Below are 20,875 nucleotides of genomic sequence, written 5' to 3' on the forward strand. Positions count from 1 at the left end.
TTTAAATATTTTAAAAAAAAAATTTTAAAGTGAATAGTAATTGCCATTGCCCTTACCTATAGGGGTGGGAACAAAATATGCAAGGCTACCACTATTCACATAAATAGTGATAGACCTTACCTTGCCCTTGCCGCCTGTCCATTAGATTGAGAGGCCAAGTGCAAAGAAAACTAATGAGACCCTATATGTTAAATTTAAAAAATTTAAATAAAAAAAATTTGTCGTAAATTTTTCAATTTTCAAAATTTATAAATTTATAAATTAAACCAAAATCATCATTAGTGGCATGAATTACATCTATTTTCAAATACTCACATTCACTCAATTGTCTTCTATATCTATTTTCAATTCCATATGATGTTTTCCAATATTGTAACATAATACACGTCATACCAAGCCATACCAAGACAGGCAAAAATGGAAAGAAAAAAATGGCCAGAGAAACAACAGCAAGTCAAGCAAGTCAGACAAAAATGGGGAAAAAAATGGTCATATACCACACCAAGCCAGCCAAAAAATGGAAATAAAATGAAAATGTTGATATGAGGAACATGTAAAAAAAAAAAAATTGGAACTAGTAGAAGGAAGAAGAGGAGAAAAATGTTTTTTTTAATCAAAAAGAGGAGAACATGGATTCAACCAAAATATTAAAAAAAAAAAAAAAAGAATAGGAGAAAAGAGAGAGGTTGTTGGGAACAAAAACGTGCTTGGAGAATTGTAAAGCAATCTTATAATAATAGTAATAATTATATATATATAATTGTAAAATTGTAAAATTATAATGCAACATTATTTATATAAAATTGGAGACTCCTCATTTTTGGAGGTCCTGTACTGTCGCACATGCCATGGGCCGGCTCTACTTTAGGGTGAAAATACTCTTAGCCTTAGCATAATCACATTGTGAAGTGTCTTGAGTGCTATCCAGAGGTATATTGAAAAAAGGACTACAATTACAAAAAAATTAAATTAATTAATTAATTTTCCCGTATAATGCCCGAATATTTTACGTATATTTTTAATAGATTCGCTGAATATAATATATATATATATATATGTATTTTATATGTACTATATACCCTGTTACATATATTACATGACATCATGCATTGATGTGCATTAATCATTATCTTTATATTTAGGAAATAGCTGGTCATTGTTATTTTGGGCAGAATGTGCATTGGTCATTGTTTTTCTCGATTCTTGATGTGACTTTGCTGCTGTTGATGAAAATGATCATGCATGATGATTTTAAGGTTGGGGTGGGGTTATGACCTCATGATTGGCATAAGATACATATTAAGGTATTGATTACAACTGTTAATCTCCACACAAAGCAATGTTTATATTCACACCCATCATCATTAAGCACAATGTGAACAGCGTTTATAGGAGGGTCAAGGTCAATGCCTTAATGGATGAATCATTTTTTTTTTATCAGATAACGCATGAATCTTTAGGAACCGAAGGTCGTTGATTTTTTTTTTTATAGCACTATTCATAATTAGATCAAAATGCTTTGTTTTACCATTAAACACCACAAATTGAAAGCATGGCTATTGGAACTTAAACAATCATAGGAATGAATCTATGTTTTTTATATATATATATATATATAAATATCTTATGTATTATATGTATTTTGAGGGGTATATGGCTCATTATCAATAAAATCCATTCATGCCGTCTCATTTCTTTTGTAAACTAAATTCAGCCTGATTCATTTTAAAATTCTGAATCTATCCTATAACAACATCTTATTAGAATGATGTCAAAAAGATGATCTTCCTTTTGAAATGTACTTATCTTTAACAACACCACCAACCAACCACACGTCGGAAACCCAAATGCAAGCCAGCTTTTGCCATTTCAAAATGGTATTTGAAGGATTTCAAACAAAATCCATTTGCGTTGCACAAAATTGACACACTTGTTCATTTCAAGATTTGGCCACCTTAACAACCTTTTCGGATTTTGTCAACATTGTCCACTTCCAACCAAGGCACCACTTCCAGCGTAGGCAACGTTGAATTGAATACCCCCACGGTGCCTCTTTTACCGTGATATATTCTGCCACTTGCACATTATTTCTGAATTTGTGGTCCATTTGGAAATGAATGGAAGCAAGATGATGATAAAAGCAAAGGATAATGTGCTCTTTTTGTTGATGTGACATGTGTACTTATTCTTTGCACAAAATAAAATAAAAATGTTGAAGTATTATCATATTAAGGTAGTAATTAGTTTGAAGAAGGAATGATTATTACTTTTGAACCAATTTCTACGCATGACTCACACACAACACAAACATATACAAATGGTCAAAAAGGAAGGTTAGTGTTTGTCTTTGGGGCCTTGGGCGGGGTAGGTTAAGACTTAAGACTAGAGGAAAAAGCATCATGCATGAATCATTGACCTTGGAATAGACAAGTATTTGTTCAACTTCAACACCAGAAAATCAAATCAGAGACCAAATTCTATTTTGTGATGTTTTGTGATGTTAAAGCATATTCCAGCTGATCAAAAAGTTTGTGGCATCCGTGCTGTGTAAGACCATCTCTTATCGAGATGTCAAATGTTAAATGTTAAATTTGAACTTGATGTGGCAATTTGACATTTGAAAAAAAAAAATTAACTCCACTCGAAATGCGAAATATTATATTATTTTATTATATTTTAAAAGCAAATAGGGCTCCATCATCAGAAACAAATAGAACTCTTTTAGAATACTGAAACGGCATTATACTCCTCAATTCAAAGAATGACATCCAATAAATAATGTGGACAAAATCCTGATCTAAGAGACAGAAACCCCAAAGAAAAAGAAACAAAAAAGGAATAGTTTTGGTATATGCAATTGGTTGCTGTGGTGATGTATCAAATCATCACATGACTCACAGCTGCCATACTATAAGACTCTATCCATTATTGGAGGTCATCTTTTGCGGCGGGTCCCTTCTTCTCCACTTTCCTCGAAACCAAAGATGGTACTTGCTTGCTGCTGTCAGTGGTAGGTATTATTGCACACCCCACCACCCCATGTGGTGGAGTGGAGACTTTCTTTCCTTATTTTTATTTCCCATTTTGTGTGCGCAAAAAATTTCTCTACCCTCTAATCTACACTTCTTACATATGCATTAGATCAGCTAAACTAGGGATATACAGGAGGCTTTCTGCCACTGCTGGTCTGCATATATTAGGCATGCTATTTTGTTTATAATTATTATATAATTAGAAGTTCTCTTTATGAAATTCGAACTTGGTGGTTGTCTTGTGGGAGAAGTGCAAAGCCAATTCCTTCAAGTCCTTTATTAGTGCTGGTGCTCCACAATAAAACACGCCTGCACAAAATCATAAATATACATAAACACATATGCTATCATCATTTTCATCATGATTATGATGAACGATGCAAATAATAATTACTTAATCATTATGGTTTTTATTAAGAGGAATGTTAGAGCCAGTCGTCCACGAATGTGGAATTCGCATCAATAACGCCCGCACGAGCACGACTCTAACATTCTGAATATGTATGAATTTTTCAATTTTTCAAAGTATAATGTGGTAGGCAAAAGTAGGTGAGGTGAGGTGAAGGAAGTTTGTACTCACCCACTCGGCTATCAGGATGGCGCCGAGCAATATCCTTGTAGACTTGGCGCCAGTTGGGCTTGGCAAAGTGGGATTTGACACGTGTCCCTGACACCACATCCACACCATTCTTGGCATGGTGAAGGGACTGAAGCATGGCAATGAGGGCTGACCTCGCATCTCCTTCCTCATACACACTGGTGCAGTAGTTGTGGATCTCAATGACACCCTTCTCGTCCATGTCCGCCACCTCATTCAAGATCCCTTTGAACCATTCAAAGGAGCCTTGCTCCCGCGTCACCCAATAATAATAGGCCTTTCTGGTCTTGAACCCTTTGTTGCTCTTGTTCTTGCCGCTGCTGCCATGGTTAGGGGTTGATGAGTTGCCGCTGACCCTGCCCATTTCTAGGGAAGACTCTAATATCGAGTCGTCGTCGTCCTTGCCCTTCATTTTCATGTTGTTGATGATGTCCTTCACAATGCTCACCATGGGAGTGGCCCCGATTCCAAGCCCCACTAGCAGTACTACGTCGTATTTCTTGTAGTCCTGTGCTGGTGCCCCGTATGGACCGTCTATCAATATCTTGGGAAAGCTGTTCCACCAATTAATCACAATAAGATCAACCTTGGAAAAAAATTAAAAAACCATTTGTAAATATGCGTGTGTATCTTATTAAAATATACCTCGGATTGTTTCCTCCTTGCATGTTATCAGCTCTGAGTAGGCCACTCTTCCCACCAGTTGGAGGCTGACACACCTAATTAACCAATGCAAACAAACAATACTGAGATTAATTTTGAAATTAATAAGTTCATGTAATTAATTAAGAAATAAGAATTGTTGAACAACAAACCTCGGAGAAAACAGTTTTGAGCTGACGCGTCCAATCGCCTAGTGTTCGAATGTGGACGCTCAGGTAGTCGTCTCCAGGTGCCGAGGTAATGGAAAACGGGTGCCTGTTGATCATATAATTAGGACATAATTAGAGTGGTTTTGTTTTGTCTAATTGGACATGATTAGAAGAAGACTGTATGAACCAGATTATAAATATTTGCCTGCCTACCATTCAAAGGGAGAAACCGCAGCACAGTTGACAAACATGTACTGCCCGCTCTTATATTTGAAGCCCTGAGGCTTCGACATGTGCAGTGCAAGCACATTTCCCGGATAAACAGCAACCTTCAATGATGATTTTAGCAATGTGTCAAACAACTAATTAGAAATTTGATGATACAATTTGAGATAGTAGTTATACTTGAGCAAGTTTTCATTAATCTACCTTGAGAATCTTGACTGGCTTGATGCTTGATCGAAAAGCTCTGATCAACCTTTCACAAGCGTAAAGGACAACTGGGACTGCCAAGTACATCCATGTCTGCCACCACACAAAAGCAAAGTCACTCTCACAATTATGCAGCAGCTTAGATACCAAGTGGGAAAGAAATCAAATTTTTGGGGGTTTTTTTATTATTCAGGAAATGAATTAGGAACTGACCGTTTTATGATACCATTCCTTGGTGAGGTAGAGTTTAATGCCGTGGACGATGAGCAAAGCATAGACAATGACAAACAGGTGGTGTGAATACCAGAAGGCATTGAAGCCTGTGAGCTTCTTCAGGGGCTTTGGCAGGTTCAGTTTGTTTCTCCTAAACCAAGGAGTGGCCAATGTGAAAGCTATGGCCATCAACACCACAATTGAAATGCCTGTCCACCCTTCCACCCCCTTCACAAACCACCAGTAGTTTGGAGGCTGCTCTTCACCAAAGTACGGTATCATAGGCTTGTAGTCTTCTTCAGTTGCATGAATTAGTCGTGGGAAATCGCAGGTTAAATGCGCCCCGGCGTGCAGTCCAACCCCGACAGCAATTCCAGCTGCAATGACCTGCATGATCAATTAACTTTGAGACTCAATTTTGTGGACCAAATTGAATTCTCAGTATGAGCAGAGTGACATTTCGTTTCTGTTACCTTGTGGAAGTTTAAATTGTCATCGAAAGGGACGACGACGCCCAATTTGGTCTTGTTTCTGAGCCAAGTGATGGTGTTTCGGCAGACGGGTAGTAAAATTAAGGCCATGTTGAATTTAAGCGTCTCTGCTCCTCCTTTAGCAATGCAAACACAGTAGCCCATCACTTCAAATGCTGCCTTATTCTTGTACTGCAGAAACTTGTAGACGAAGAGACCGGACACTATGCCAAGCCACAGCATCATAACCCATACTCTCTGCCAGTTATCTAACAAGAAGTATTTGGTCTTCTCATACCATCGTGTGATTGGGTTGTTCTCCTGTGTGGGCTTCAGCTTCTGGCTCAGCAGTTGGCTCAGAACCCGGCTTTCGTTTACGCTGACAGATTGGCCAACTGGAGCTTGCAGCAACAGAGTTTCCAAGTTTTCAACCTGTTTGAATACTTATGGAGTCAATGCAAGGAAAGAAAATTGGACAAAGTATTTGTACATTTGAAAAACAGAGTTTCCGAGTTTCATGCATTGTTGCAGCAACACCAGCATACCATGATGTAGCCAGCACCATCCGGGTCTAGCTCTTCCATAATCAAAGCTGAATATTCGTTAGCTTGTTTTTGAATGTTGGAGAGCTTGTTTGCAGAAGCACTCAGACTAATGATCTGCATTAAACAATTAATTTAAAACAGATATTTTAATTAAATGCATGTTTAGCAAGCCACCTTAAAAATTAAGAAGCTAAAAAAATTTGACCGGCCAGTCCTCAACAAACGGCGGTTCACCTACCTCTCGGACTTCTTCCTCTGTGATTCTACCGTCAGCGTCTCTATCCACCCTGCACACATACATTGATTATAGTCCAATTAATTTAATGAGAATAATTAACAAATATAGTAAGTGAGAATTAAATAGATAAGTAATGATAAAAATAAAATAAATTTAGAGTAGTACATGTCAAAGAAGGTTTGGAGCCTCGAATCAAAGCTTTCATCAGAAATTTGCTCCCAGAACTCCCGGAGCTGAGCCTTGTTCACGGCATCACCACTTATGTTACGCCTCCGAGCAAGCGCGCGGAAAAGCTCTCCTGCAAACTCCTTCGACTCTTTGTTCATACCTGATCGAACACATTAATCGATTAAAAACAACTTTAACTAATTTAGCATTCCGTTCCTACGTAATTTGAGTGAAAAAAAAACATCAAACACTTGAGGATGTACGGACGGACCTATGCATTCCCCGAAGAGGGAAGAAGGGAGGAGGCCGTTGGATTTGACAGTAAGTTCATCGAAGCGCTTTTCGACGGCAACCCATCCGGCGGAGGAGGAGGCGCCTCCGCCGGTCTTGGCGGTGATAAACTTGAGGCTCTTTAAAGCGTGGGCGGTGGCGGACTTGGTGCGGTCGAATCTCCTCGCGTTAGACGGTCTCTTGGAGAAGGAAGCCAGGCGCTTCAGCTCCTGAGAGACTTGCCTGATGTGCGACGACGTGTTGCGAAGCAGCGAGGACCGAAACGACGACGATTTCTTCCCCTCAAGCGTTTTCTTGGCCAGCAGAGCCAGCTCGGGGTCTTCGTTGCTGGCTCCGCCGGCGGCCTGGACGCTGTGGACGGCGACGGTGTCGTCTAGGATGTCGAGAGTGATCTCCACGTAAGCATCGTCTTCGTTTTGGTCGGTGCCGGGTTCCGGTTGCTGTCCACGGCGGACTTGTCGAACTTGGCGCTCTTAATCCGGCGCCAAGCTCTGGTGGATTTGGAAGACAATGACGAAGGAGCGTAGCTATTGTGAGGCTCACCGAGCGGACCGCTGAAAGCTCGTCTTTCAAATTCAGCTGAGCCGCTTGCTTCCGCGGCTGTCGACAACTGAGTCGACTCGGTGTCCGAGTTGTTCTCCGAGGAGGTCATCAGCCCTTCCTCGTGACGCCGACTCCCCATTGAAATCTGATTAAATTCTCGCCGGTATCCAAAAAATCCGTTAAGAACAAACAAAACTAACAGAAATGAGAAAGAGATTGGGATTCGAGATTATTTAAGTTTTGGTTTTTGGCTGAAGCGAGAAGTTTTGGGTTTAAAATGGAAGGTGTTTGGTAAGTATAAATAAGAGAGGAGCTCATGGCTGGTGAGGGCATGCAGTAATACGAAGGCGACTTTGAACTGAGAAAAGTCAAGAGCGTGAGAAAAGCGAAGAAAAATAAGGCAAGCAAATTAGCGACAGCAAGGCGGGGATTGCTGGCTCTCAAAACTAGCACACACAGGAGAGAGAGACACTGATGTACGTATACAGATGATGCGGGTTCTTCATCTTATTATTATTTTAATGATGATAATGGTATTTGCGTGTAGAGCTGCAGACGCGATGGAGAAAGTGGTAGGAAAACTCAGTAAAAGTTGAAGGAAAGCAATGCCAATGCCGGTCAACTCATTCCTGCAACTAAGTGCCTCCTTTTTTTCATTACCTTTTCTTTTACCTCCCAAAATTACATAGCCTTAGTCAAAGCAACTTAAGTGGTAAAGTGTAAATTAAAACTCAACTGACTAAACTGATTCAATCACCTCAGACTTAAACATCGAGAACATTCATTTAAATATTAGAAAGAATGACACGTGTAACGATATTATTTGAGATAAAGACGATAATATCATGACTAAGTAAAGAAGTAAATTAAACATTATAATTTTGTCTTTTGCCGACCTCTTTTAACCCCAAAAATAAATAAATAAATGAACCTCATTTTATAATGTGCAGATGTATGGTAGTCAGATTCAATGTGCAGATGCTGTGTCGTATATATATATATATAGCCTAGGTGAGTAGGGCGGTGGGGTAATGGTGATGAACCAAACAAAAATAGATGAGTGGGATGCCGGAGAGTGACATTACGAGATTCTTTGTGTACGTGCAGTGTAAACTGACTATTCATGTCGACATTTTTTGAGGTATACATTTGAATTTCGATAACAAATGACGTTTGCTGTAGTTTTTATTTTTTATACCTGATTGCCCCCAATTTCACATGTTCCGACTTTCATATGAAATTTTGGTCGGTCAATGGAGGAAGACTCAAATTATTAATGATGATTATTTTGGTGATATTAGCTCGATGGTTGTAGATATATTGAGTATTGCAACATCATATAAGGGCTTGTAGCACAAGTGATTAAGAGTATTTATTACAATATCTAAAGTGTTAGATTCAATACCCCTTTCCTTCAATATCGTTTGTATAAAAATTATTGTTTTTTTTGCAGTAACCTTCAAAGTTAAGAAAAAAATTATATCAAAAATACTTTTGTAGAGATGATATACAATCGCGAAAATAACTATGAATTGACGACCAAGGAATTTGTGTTAAAAGTGAGATTCATCTAAGTTAATTAGTTTAGTTACTATTTAAGAAATTATGAAGCATTTTTTTCTATGATGATGACTATTAATCCAACCACTCTACCGGAAATTGGTTGGCGTATGCGTAATTTGAAGAATTGACTTAAATAAAAGCTCGTCGCAAAAAAAAAAAAAAAAAAAAAAAAGAATTGAGGAAAGAGTCCTGAATCATCCTAAGAAATAATGTAACTAGGTAAAGAATGTATTGGCAAAAAAGTAGAACATACGGCAGCACCGGCATCTACTAAACTAAAATTTGGAATAGACCATTTCTTAGAAAGCATCGGAAGGAATAAGTTTTGACCATACAAACCCAACATTAATTATTCTTTGAATCATAAATTCAGTCGCTTTCCTTCTTCTCCTAAATGTACGTAGCATACAAGGTAAGCATGCATATCTAAATATGACGACAAGTGGTCGACGTTCTTATATATTCTACATAGTTTGCTTGCGCTGATTTAGGAACAACAATAATTAACTCAATACTGCGTACACACCATGAGTAATTACAATCTAATTATTTGACTTCACATGGAGATTAATTAATTCTGAGTCTCCTCCGGCATGCTCATAATTTGTTGAGCGGTTTAATTCCTCAACCGTAATTTTAATTGATCTTTAATTCTATATGGTTTTGACACTATAATCATCATTGTAATGTGTGACCTGAATAAAGAAAACGGTAACTGATTGAATTCTGTTTACTTTTGTTGTTTTTGTTGACAATTACCGACGATAACAATACGATTACCAACTATTAATAATGTTTAGCACAAAGAGTCTTTGCTCCTAACTATGCGAAATCAATAATATATATATATAGCAAAATTACCGCTTGACTTCTTTGAGAAATAAATAAGTTGACACATGCAACATTGTGATTTAAATGATCTCACAATATACTGGGTACATCACATATAAAATAAATAAATAATTTTTTTTGAAGATGTATGTAAGAGATTTGTAGCTCAAGTGGTTAAAATGGCTATTCTAAATTCAAGGGCGGAGCTAGAATTATAAAGTTGAGGAAGTCGAAGTAGAAAATACAAGTATATAAAATACCTAAGTGTTTAATAATTACATGTTTAGAATTAAATATTTTTAATTGAGTCATGTTTAATTTGTTTTAAAATAAATTTTAACTTCAATTATAAGTTGTTTATTACAAATTCTATATGTTGTATATAATATAATATAGGAGGGATAAAAATCTTGGGGGGCCAGGGCTGCAGTCACTGCCTGAATCTAAGGTCTTGTGTTCCAATACCCTTCATTTAATATCGCTTGTATAAAAAAAAAAAAAATTGAAGATGCGCAGATGCAGTCAAGATTGTTGAATTGACCAAGGAGGACCATATTATAGACTATGGGGCTATGTATGTATACCCACTGGTGGACCTAGAAATTTTTTAGCGGAGGTGCAATATTGACTAAGTATGAAAAATGATTTTTGGAATAATCATTTTTCAAGATAATTTTTGGCGGCTTTTATTCCTTACACATCAAATAAGAAAACTTGATTTTATGGAATTTTAGTATGAAGTATATATTGACTTAATGAGCCATCATTTTTAGCCTAAATCTTATTTTGCACTAAAACCGAATTTTCATATTTTGATTTGGTGTTCTAGTATTTTTATTTGAATCCAAATGGGGGATACTTCCTTATTTACATTGTAAACTTAAGTAAATGGAGTAATATAAAAATAAATAAAAGTAAAAGGACAAAGACATTTACTTAAATGTTGAAAATGGAAATAAGATAATATGTACACCACTTGAGCAAATGACAATTTGAGACCTACAATGATTTTTCTGGCGAAAGGAGGTGCAGCTGCACCTCCTTTTGCCTTACTAGATTCGCCAGTGTGTATACCTGGGAATGAGATGGAGCGAAGTGAGAATGGGTTGACTGGGTGGGGCGGAGGAAGTGAGAATGGAGTGTGCGACGCGGCTTGAAGGTGGAACGCGGATTCACTGATATTATACGTCATTTTTTCATTAAGCAACCAAAAAAAAACAAGGGGAACAGGACTGACTTTTACTTTGACTAAATTTCATACGTACACGATTCTCATTATTATTTTTTCAAGTTTATACAAAAAAAGCAATAGTGGCATGATTTTCACCTTGTCTTTATTTGATTAAAGAAATATAATCCTCTTTCTTTAGTCGCATAATCGCAACAACACAAAGGAAAAGGAAGTCAGCTGATTGGAAAAAGACAAAACCATAACAGGATCCGAATTTCATATCCAATCAATCATGTTATTATCCAGAAGATGCTCCGTATTCAGTCAGTATCTTTCCTAACTCTAATCTAGTCTATCATATTACTGTAGCGAAAGGATGGGAAATCAAACACTTACTTTATTTTATAAGTGGTGATTTCCCCACTTCTATTTCTCCTATTTTATCCACTTACACTCCTTTTTTATAACTAAAAAAGGAATGTAAGTGGATAAAATATGAGTGGGAAAATCATTACCCTATTTTATTTCATAAATTACATTTTACAACTCACGTGCATTGGAAAATATGGCAACCAACGCTTAAAAAGAACAAGTTTCATTCATTTTATTAATCAAGTGACACACGAAAGTCGAATTCACAATAACTTTTAACTAAATACGACATATAAATTTGAATGTTACTAAATTAAATGGTCAAATAGGTAATAAGTAAATGAAAATATGATGTCATTGATCTAATGGTCAATTGGGTAAGATTTTCGAATCTACGACCGTCTTTTTTTTATTTTATAGAAGAGTTTGACAATCGAGTAAAAAGCTCTAACCACATGGAAAATCAAAATATAGTGTGACAAATTTGATATTGAGATCATCATTGCCTTTGCAGTCTGAAAAGCCTGCATCAAGCCCGCCCAAGGGTTCTAAGCCCATTGGATTTGATCGAATATATTTTCACCCCAATACTTATTAACTTTATACAAATTTATAAATAAACCCAATCCTAGACATGTATTTATAGAAAAACTCAAACACTATTTAAACATAGAAACACACCCAAAATCAACCCCAAAGTCAACTTTTTGGGTGTGTTTATAAATGGATTTTGAGTGTGTATAATGATAGGTTTTGGGTGTGTTTATATGTTTAAATAGTGTTTGAATTTTTTTATAATTTAAGCCCCAATTTTGGGTGTTTTAGTGAAACTCCCTTAACTTTATTTGGGTGGCCGCGCCGAAGCAAAGCCTAGATGCCAAGCTCAGCCATCTCCAATCCGACCATAATTTTTAATACTGGGCCAGCTCAATGATGACCCATAATCCATGCGACTTTCATCTATGTTTTTGAAATATTTTCAAATTCATTTATTTTGGGTTTACTCAACCTGTATTTTCAAATACTAATAGGATGTTAATTAGATTGGTACATGTATTTGGTTTGCCTCGAAGTGGTCATGGGTTTAAGAATCCATGGTACCCGTGTGTATGTGAGTTTTTCCCTCTCTCCTTAACTTTGGCGGAAAAAAAAAAAAATTTATGTTCAAATTGATTTATTTAATACCAACAAATATGTGCTAACCTTCTTCACGTGTCTACTTAATAGGGTAACGGCTGCTAAAAGTTAAAACCAAATTTAGGTTCATGAAATAGTTAGTTAGAAGTAGTTATCTCCTAATAATACTGCTAAAAATGACTAGGACTACCACATTGAATGAGCCAAAAAAAAAAGGGGGTTAATGCTAATAATTCAGTCCATGCATCAATATATTGTACTTGTGCCGAAGATTCAAAGTCGATCATATGAAAAAGCTAGTAGATAGGTTAGTCCCTTTGTGCGTCCGCCGCTCGTTTATAGTTACTATTTTAGATTTGTTATTATCATCACCAATCACACAATATATGCACAAATTTGTACTTGGGTTAATTTTGATATATTTTTAGATAGAAATTGAAACCCAAACAACTACATGTAGCAAATAAATAAATAAGATATGGCAGTGAGGCAAGAAGATATAGGAATTCTGTGTGTGGCGCCTACGAATTTAAAGCGTAGTTGGCAATGTTGTGAGAGCAGCAGGCACCAAACGTGAACATGGAGCGTGCAGCATGTAATGTAAGTTGCTCGTTTGAATTATTGAGAGTCTCTCTCCCCTCCCTCCCAACAATTTTGGACAGCTAAGCTAATATAATTCATATCATGAGATCATAATGAGTGATTTATTTGTAATTGTGACCCCATTTTGATTTAGGGGAATCGTATCGTATGATTCATCTTCATCTTTATGCATGCTTAATTTTGCTTATAGCCTAATCAGAAAGGCTGGAACCAGATTACACGTCAAATAATCATTAATGCCACATGTGTTGGCTCCTAAATTCAATTGAGTTAAGAGGGCAAAGACTTTCCAGGATAATAATTGCATGGATCGAATACAGCTTTCGGCCTTTGGCTACCAAATTAATATACGTTTTAAGCCTTAATTAATTTGCACATAATAAGTTAACAAAGTCAACTGATTCTGACCTCGTGTTACAACATCAAACAAGTATCTGGTTCCGGTGTTATTTGCTTTGGATATGCATGGGGATCTGTGAAGAGATGCTCAGCGAGCAGTGGTTTCCAGAGGAGGCAACTTCTTTTGATCCCAGGCTTCCATTCAATATATAAAAACTGTAAATCTACGAGGGGTTTCAGATTATTATTAATTTGATTTAATTATCAAGGCGTCGCTGAGACTTGAAGTTAAGAGCTGACTTCTAACTTCGAGTTGTATAATTCAGCTTCAGTCTTTAAATACATATCAAACGGATAAGGATAATACTTGTCTCCTTTTTTAAAACTAGAAATTCTTATTTTTCGGTCAATCAAAGTCTATTTCACAGAGCTAGACCTTATTGGGCATAGTCAATTATTATATAATATTAAGCTCAAAGAAGTTGTGTCAACATTATACTCTTATATATATATATATATATATATATATATATATATATACACACACATACATACACACTGCCGACACTATAGCATATTCCTAACTTAAATGTAACTCGTCTATCAATATATATGGGTCTCTTTGGTAACTATTTTTGTTAGAGAGAGAAATGACAAAAAAGAGATGAATAAGAGCAAAGGGAGGGATATGAGGGAGAAAATAAGGAAAATGAAAGGAAACTTAAAATTATATTTGGCTTCGAAATATTTCTTCCACCTACATCCTATTAACATTTCTCCCCCGTTCTTCATCTCTAAGTCTATTCTTAGAGCATTTGCAAATAAAGTAGGCAAAATTGTACTGTATAGATTGATGTGGCATGGTGCCTGTTGACTCACTTCTTGGTAAAAAACCCGATAACTCCAATGAACTAGGCAAATAAACTTGACAATACAATATTATAATATTTATAGTAAATTTGGCTTACACCCTTCAAATTCAATTTGCCGTACCTAAAACCCTTCACTTTTTGTTCCTATAAATAATACCCAATTTGTATAAATAAAAACTCGTGACTAGGATCCAACTCAGCAATTACCTAATTAAGCATAAAATCTGATTTATTGTACTTTTCATATTCCAAAAATACCCCCAACTAAGCCATTATTGCATTTTGTATATTAATGTAGGAATCAATATGGAAACAGTTTTTAATTGGATTGTATATAATGACAGATGCTGAACTTGGAAAGATCTCCAAATGGTTGTAATGGATGTAGGAATTAATTTTGAAACATTTTAAAAAAAAATTAACATTAGGTAATCGGTTTGTTTAATAAAATGTTTATGTTATTTTCTTTTTATGAATTATACATGACTAATAATCCACTTTATAATTGTTTATGAATAAAACTGTACATACTAATTATGTTGAAAAAATAATGTACCTATTACTTGTTTGTTTTATGAAAAACATAATTTACCTAGTATGAAAAGTGTACATAATTATCTATTCCAAATAATGTACCTATACACATTTACAGGTATATTGTAAAATAATTTACCTGTGGGTAAATAATGTACCTATATTTTATATAAATTATTGTGTACCTATTTTTAATTATGAAAAATATACGCAATTACAAAGTAACTGACTTTGTTTTTTTTTTGTAAATAATATACCTATATTTTATATGTATATATTTATATTATATTTTTCATAGGTACATTATTGGATATGTAATTTACAGATTTTTTTGTTTGTTTGTAATTTTAGGGGGCAGATGTGAGAGGGAATGACAACTAAAAGAAATGGGGTGATTGATATGCTATTAATATGGAGCATATTAATTACAATTATGGCAGTTAATAAAATGCTTGAAATAAATTATAAATAAAATATGAAGTTTGGTGGCAATGATGTAAAAACATATAAATACTACGACCTCTTATATCCTACTAGTCATTTAAATTTGAAATTGGGTTTTACACATAGATTTATAGAGTGATAGGTATATGTCTAGGAAATATAAAATGTAGGAATCTATATTAGACAAGCTCTAATATTTATTTGGAGTAGTTGGTAGGTAGAAATTTTATTACAACAAAAAACAAAAGAAAGTTGTATTTTATAATAATAAAAATATGTGGGGCGCTATATGCCTATTCATTTTGAAGTAGGCAACGTTATCTTGTTGGGGAGAGTCTGTATACATTTCTTATTTATTTGTCTATTTCATTCGAGCATGAAAAATACCGATGTGGCAAAATAAATAAGATTTGCCTATTCCATTGAAAATGCTTGAAAAAATAAAAACTAAAAAAGTCAGAAAAACGAAACTGAAAAGGATACCGCCTTGAGATTTTGGTGTGCATTAACATTATATTCATTATTTTATACCTACAAGAAGGTGTTGGGTTGGCTAATTAATGAAGGGGGAGCCTACTTGACACGCTAGTTGGAAGAGAGGACAACAAAACATGTACACAAAACAGAACACAAAAAGAAGTAGCAGGTTTAAATTTGAATGAAGGAGTCAATATGGGCATCAACCAAATCTGGCAGATTACAACTGGAGCGGAAGAGGACAGGTTTCGAATTGGATAGAGCTGGAACACAACCCCCCAAAAAAGTTTCAGGAATCAACTGAAGGAGAGATGCACTGCAGGACATTATTTCATTACACATCACATCACACAACAAATTCACAACAACACACATCTCATAGGCATTAGGCAACACGTCCTTTCTCTGTCAAAACCAAGTATAAGTCTGCATTATTATTTAATATTACACAACATTATGTAGATTGAGAGGATTCATGTCATGTGCTCAGGTTACAACTGTTGCTAGACCATCCACATGATGTTGTTCATATTCATGACCTCATGTGCACCCCCCAATCTAATCCAATCCAATCCCATCAAACCCTACCCTCCCTCATCTCCTTCTTTCATCCTTTTGTTTTGTTCCTCATCGGTTAAAAATTAATAAAATACTGCTACGATCAGTTGCTTATGCTTATAAGCAGTTTTTACATTACGCTCTGTTATTTACACGCGTATATAAATTTTAAAAGATAAAGACTAGCTGTTGCTTGGAGAGTTGGTCTATTTATCACTTTTCAATTGGCCCCTTATCAAAATATCAAACGTGACACGTCAATCTATGCGCATAGCACACCATATGAAATTTTCTCACTCTAACCAACACACCTCGCATGGTCCATTTCCAATGCTGAGTTGCTAATTTGTGAACCAAGCAATCCTAAACTAATAAATAAATAAACCAACCAAGAAAACTGTTCTGGATGAGGAGGCTGTCTTCACCGTAGATCAGGGGCTCTGCATTATGTATAGTATGTGTCACAATCCCTAACGGCAAAGCTCTGAGCGGCAGTCTGCACGTGCATTACAATTATCTGGGCTTCATCCTATGCACTTGTTATTTTATTAATATATATATATATATATCCGATATTAGATGAAGGAGGAATCAAATCTAGAATTTAGAATGAAATGATAAATGTTCTTTTTTTTATTGAGAAATTTAGGATTACATTCATAATTCAGCTAAAAAAATCGTTAGTTACAAAAGATCAATACAAATTAATCATGAATGACCAATACAAACTAACCACAAATAGCCGTTACAATAACTGAACGGTTTAATATCAAAATTAAGACAATTTAGTGGGCCTCCATTAACGATAATGTTGGATCGAAAAAACTATGACATATGCATTCCAACTAAAATTACAAACTCAAAATAATCAAAAAGAAGATAAGGCTTGAAAAAACCAACTTGAGTTATAACTCATTTACTTTTAAAGTTTATCTTTGATAATCAAAATCCTCACCCATTTACTTTCTATTGGTGGCTTTGATGGGAGATTTAAATAAAGCAATACAATTAGTTGCTTCCACATATTAATTCCACAATTGGCCAATTTTATCGACCAAATTATGGCTGATGCCGACTCTTCGCTTGGATACAGGCAAGCAGTTTCCAGTTTCACGCAAAGAGCTAGCTGTGTCCAAATGTAGCCCATAGATAAAGAGACGAAGACAAAAAGTGTAAGAGCAGTGCTTTTCTCCATGGCCTCTCCTCAGAGTGGCCCAGGTTCAATATGGCCAGCCAGGCTCTCATTTCTCATTGGCCACAAGACAAAAACAGAGACGGAGTGACGGAGAAAGGGAGAGTAAAAGAAAAGCCATAATTGTATGTTTATAATTTCAAACACATCCTTTTATCTGTGCCCAAAACTTGAAGTCCCTTCCTCTGTGCCGAAAGGAAAAATAAAATAAAAAATTGAACAGCTGTTATGCTACTGGTATATTTTAATAATCTCATAAATAATTTTTAATTAATTTGACGACAGGTTAAACAATTTTAACATAACCCTTCAATTATGTAATGCAGATAAAATCAGACACTACAAAAGGACTTGCCCTCCCCCCTTTTTCCTCATCACACCTCAAGTATCTCTCTCTCTCTCTCTCCCTCTGTGTTGGAGGTAATGCTCTAAAATCTTGAAGACCATACAGTTTTTATGTTGTTAGGAACTTAAAAACGCTGCTTTTAAAGTCCCAAGCTTTGCTAATTTCATCTTTGGGAACTTTTGTTTTTGTGCAGAGAAATGGCTTCTTACCAGCAATGGACGCTGTTTGTGAGTTTGCTGTGTTTGGTCTCTGCAACAATGGGAGCTCCCCCAAGAAAGCCTATATCAGTGCCATTTGGCAGAAACTATCAGCCCACCTGGGCTTTTGATCACATCAAGTACTTCAATGGAGGCAATGAGATTCAGCTCCATCTGGACAAATACACAGGTAGGAAAAAAAGAAAAGAAGAAGAATCTTTTGTATTATTTTGTGAACAAGTTTTCAACTTTCATATTCATGTATGCTTACTGGTTCTTGGGTTTTCATTTTTAAAGGCACTGGCTTCCAATCAAAAGGAAACTACTTGTTTGGCCACTTCCATATGCAAATCAAGTTGGTCCCCGGTGACTCTGCCGGAACTGTCACTGCTTACTATGTGAGTATTGTTTCTCAGTTTCTTTCATTTCCGCTTAAAAATCTTTGTTTTGGGCTTACAACTCACAAATGTATATATGTTTGTGTATGTACACTTATGCAGCTATCTTCTCAAAACGCTGAGCACGATGAGATAGACTTTGAGTTCCTGGGAAACAGGACAGGGCAGCCTTACATTTTGCAGACAAATGTGTTCACCGGAGGAAAGGGTGATAGAGAACAGAGGATTTTCCTCTGGTTCGACCCAACCACAGCTTACCACTCCTACTCTGTCCTCTGGAATCTCTACCAGATTGTGTAAGTTCCTCTTTCACCCTTTCTGCCTTAAATTTCCTCTGTTTTCTTATGCATATTAAAAAATCTACTAGTTTCAGCAAATTTTATGTCTCAATTAATGCACAATTTTCGGTATAAATTAATAACCAAAGTAGTATCTATAAAAAGCTAGAAAATTCCTTTGAGAAATGAAGAGAGAAAAAAAACGTAGCTAGCCATTCCCTAGTAAATCGAAGTTACTTTTTATTTTGGTACAAGCGATACTCTAAATTATCGAGTTTGAACGATTGAGTGGATTTCCGGAAAAAACACCCATGATTGGACTAAACTCGCGCATTTTTTCAACCGACAAAACTTTTGAACACGGTAGCCAACCCAACCCAAATACCCTATTTTGTTGGGTGGGGGGGAGAGAGTCCATTTTTTCTTCCCACTTTTTCTTTTTTCCAACTTTTTTGATACGGTCGATGATGAAATCATGTTTTCGTCTTATAATATTTGGTAAGATCCCATATGGGGCTAATGTGTCTTTTTATGTTTGTGTATGGTCATGAAATCAGATTCTTCGTGGACGACATACCAATCAGGGTGTTCAAAAACAGCAAAGATTTGGGAGTGAAATTCCCATTCAACCAACCCATGAAGCTGTACTCTAGCCTGTGGAACGCAGACGATTGGGCCACAAGGGGTGGGCTGGAAAAGACCGATTGGTCCAAGGCCCCTTTCATTGCCACGTACAAGGGCTTCCACATCGACGGCTGTGAGGCCTCGGTGGAGGCCAAATTCTGTGCCACGCAGGGCCAGAGATGGTGGGACCAGAAGGAGTTCCAGGACCTTGATGCTTATCAATGGAGGAGGCTCAAGTGGGTCCGCCAGAAATTCACCATCTACAACTACTGCACTGACAGAGTCAGATACCCCACTCTCCCACCGGAGTGCAAGAGAGACAGAGACATATAAATTTATCAAACCCATGCATGCAGACACAGTAACACTGTTTTTAATTAAATTAAATTACCCCTAATTAATTAGCAGCTCTGCTTAACACCTACTTGGTGTTTAATTTGGAAGGGGTTTGTTTACATCAATTCAATTTCTTATTGTAGTGGGGGGTTACTTCCACATATGGCTTTCATAAATTCATGGGATTTTAATGTATTGTTCAGTTATTATCGTTAATTCGGTTGTTATTCTGGTTTCAAAAACTATTATATAATAATAATAATAATAATAATAATAGTTTTTGTGTATTGATCCACGTATCATGGTTTCATGTGAGCACATGGTTTTCTTGGTCTGATTGATTCCCGCAGCATCATGATCTAAGAAAAGGAAAAAATAAGTGGTCTGCCAACAGCAAGAGGGCAGATGGGTCGGTGTGTTTTCATCTGTAACCCCAAGGCCACGAGGGGTTGCTCGAACTTCGAAATGTTTTGGAAGTATTTTAGAGGGATTTACTAAGATAGGGAATAATTGGATGAGGTGATCTCTTCTTGTTCAGAAAAAGAAATGATGCTTCCAAGAGGATTCATCTCTCCCAAGATTTTTGTACATAAAAAAGTCTAAAAATGGTCAGAGAAATGGCCCTCCAGAACTGTGATAACATGCCTCACTAATTTTAAATTAAGTCACTAATTAGAGTTATTAGATCACAATTGGTGTCAGTAATTAAGACTTTTTTGTGGGTTATTATCATAAAATAAGTCGAGCAATAAAAAGTTGGTCAATGTGAGTACATGTGGTTGTATCTGAATGTAACAAAATTTATGATCATTATTGGATTGTTCCAAATGGAACAAATTACGGAGGGAAAGAGGGTGGTTGTATCTACTTTTGAGAGAAACTGTTGCTGTTTAAAGTATTGGTAAGGAACTATAGAGAACCAAAAGAGAAGGGAAAGTCAAATGGCTTAGTTGTGTAGGAGTTTGAAGTAATTGTTTTCTTAGAGAAGGTTCTGGGTTCGAATTCTAGCATTCGTATAGTCTGTGAATTTAGTATATTATCGTCTCCCTCAATAGGAAATGTCATGAAAATAAAAAGGAAAAGAAGTGTGAGGCAGAGAAAACGACATAAAGCCAACTCACTCCCGATTATTAATGCAAAAGTTAGCATATTTAGCAGATTTCGCGGGTCAAATTGACTAACATGGAATGGAAGCATAGCAGAACAGAGTAACAAAGAAATTGGGCAGTGACAGAGAAACCCTAATATTGGAGACTGAGAC

The 20,875-nt window shown here is 36.1% G+C and overlaps 2 protein-coding genes across 2 annotated transcripts; one reads left to right on the forward strand and one right to left on the reverse strand.

The window, feature by feature from the left end:
• Nucleotides 1–2,719: 2,719 nt before the first annotated feature.
• On the reverse strand, nt 2,720–7,847 carry RBOHD (respiratory burst oxidase homolog D). Its single transcript, XM_008224070.2, has 12 exons — nt 6,780–7,847; nt 6,506–6,668; nt 6,341–6,389; nt 6,103–6,216; nt 5,561–5,989; nt 5,088–5,474; nt 4,872–4,967; nt 4,656–4,771; nt 4,446–4,548; nt 4,276–4,349; nt 3,613–4,184; nt 2,720–3,341 (listed from the first exon to the last, which is right to left on the reverse strand). The coding sequence occupies exons 2-12, from the start codon at nt 6,664–6,666 to the stop codon at nt 3,232–3,234; spliced, it is 2,211 nt and encodes a 736-aa protein (XP_008222292.2). The 5' UTR covers nt 6,667–6,668; nt 6,780–7,847; the 3' UTR covers nt 2,720–3,231.
• A 9,929-nt stretch (nt 7,848–17,776) lies between these two features.
• XTH5 (xyloglucan endotransglucosylase/hydrolase 5) lies at nt 17,777–19,903 on the forward strand. Its single transcript, XM_008224071.3, has 5 exons — nt 17,777–17,855; nt 17,975–18,168; nt 18,276–18,376; nt 18,479–18,672; nt 19,212–19,903. Exons 2-5 carry the CDS (start codon nt 17,979–17,981, stop codon nt 19,609–19,611), a joined length of 885 nt encoding a protein of 294 aa, XP_008222293.2. The 5' UTR covers nt 17,777–17,855; nt 17,975–17,978; the 3' UTR covers nt 19,612–19,903.
• The last annotated feature ends 972 nt before the right edge of the window (nt 19,904–20,875 follow it).

This window comes from Prunus mume, linkage group LG2 (genome assembly GCF_029339155.1).
Source record: "Prunus mume cultivar Tortuosa linkage group LG2, ASM2933915v1, whole genome shotgun sequence".
NCBI classification, from domain to species: Eukaryota; Viridiplantae; Streptophyta; class Magnoliopsida; order Rosales; family Rosaceae; genus Prunus; species Prunus mume.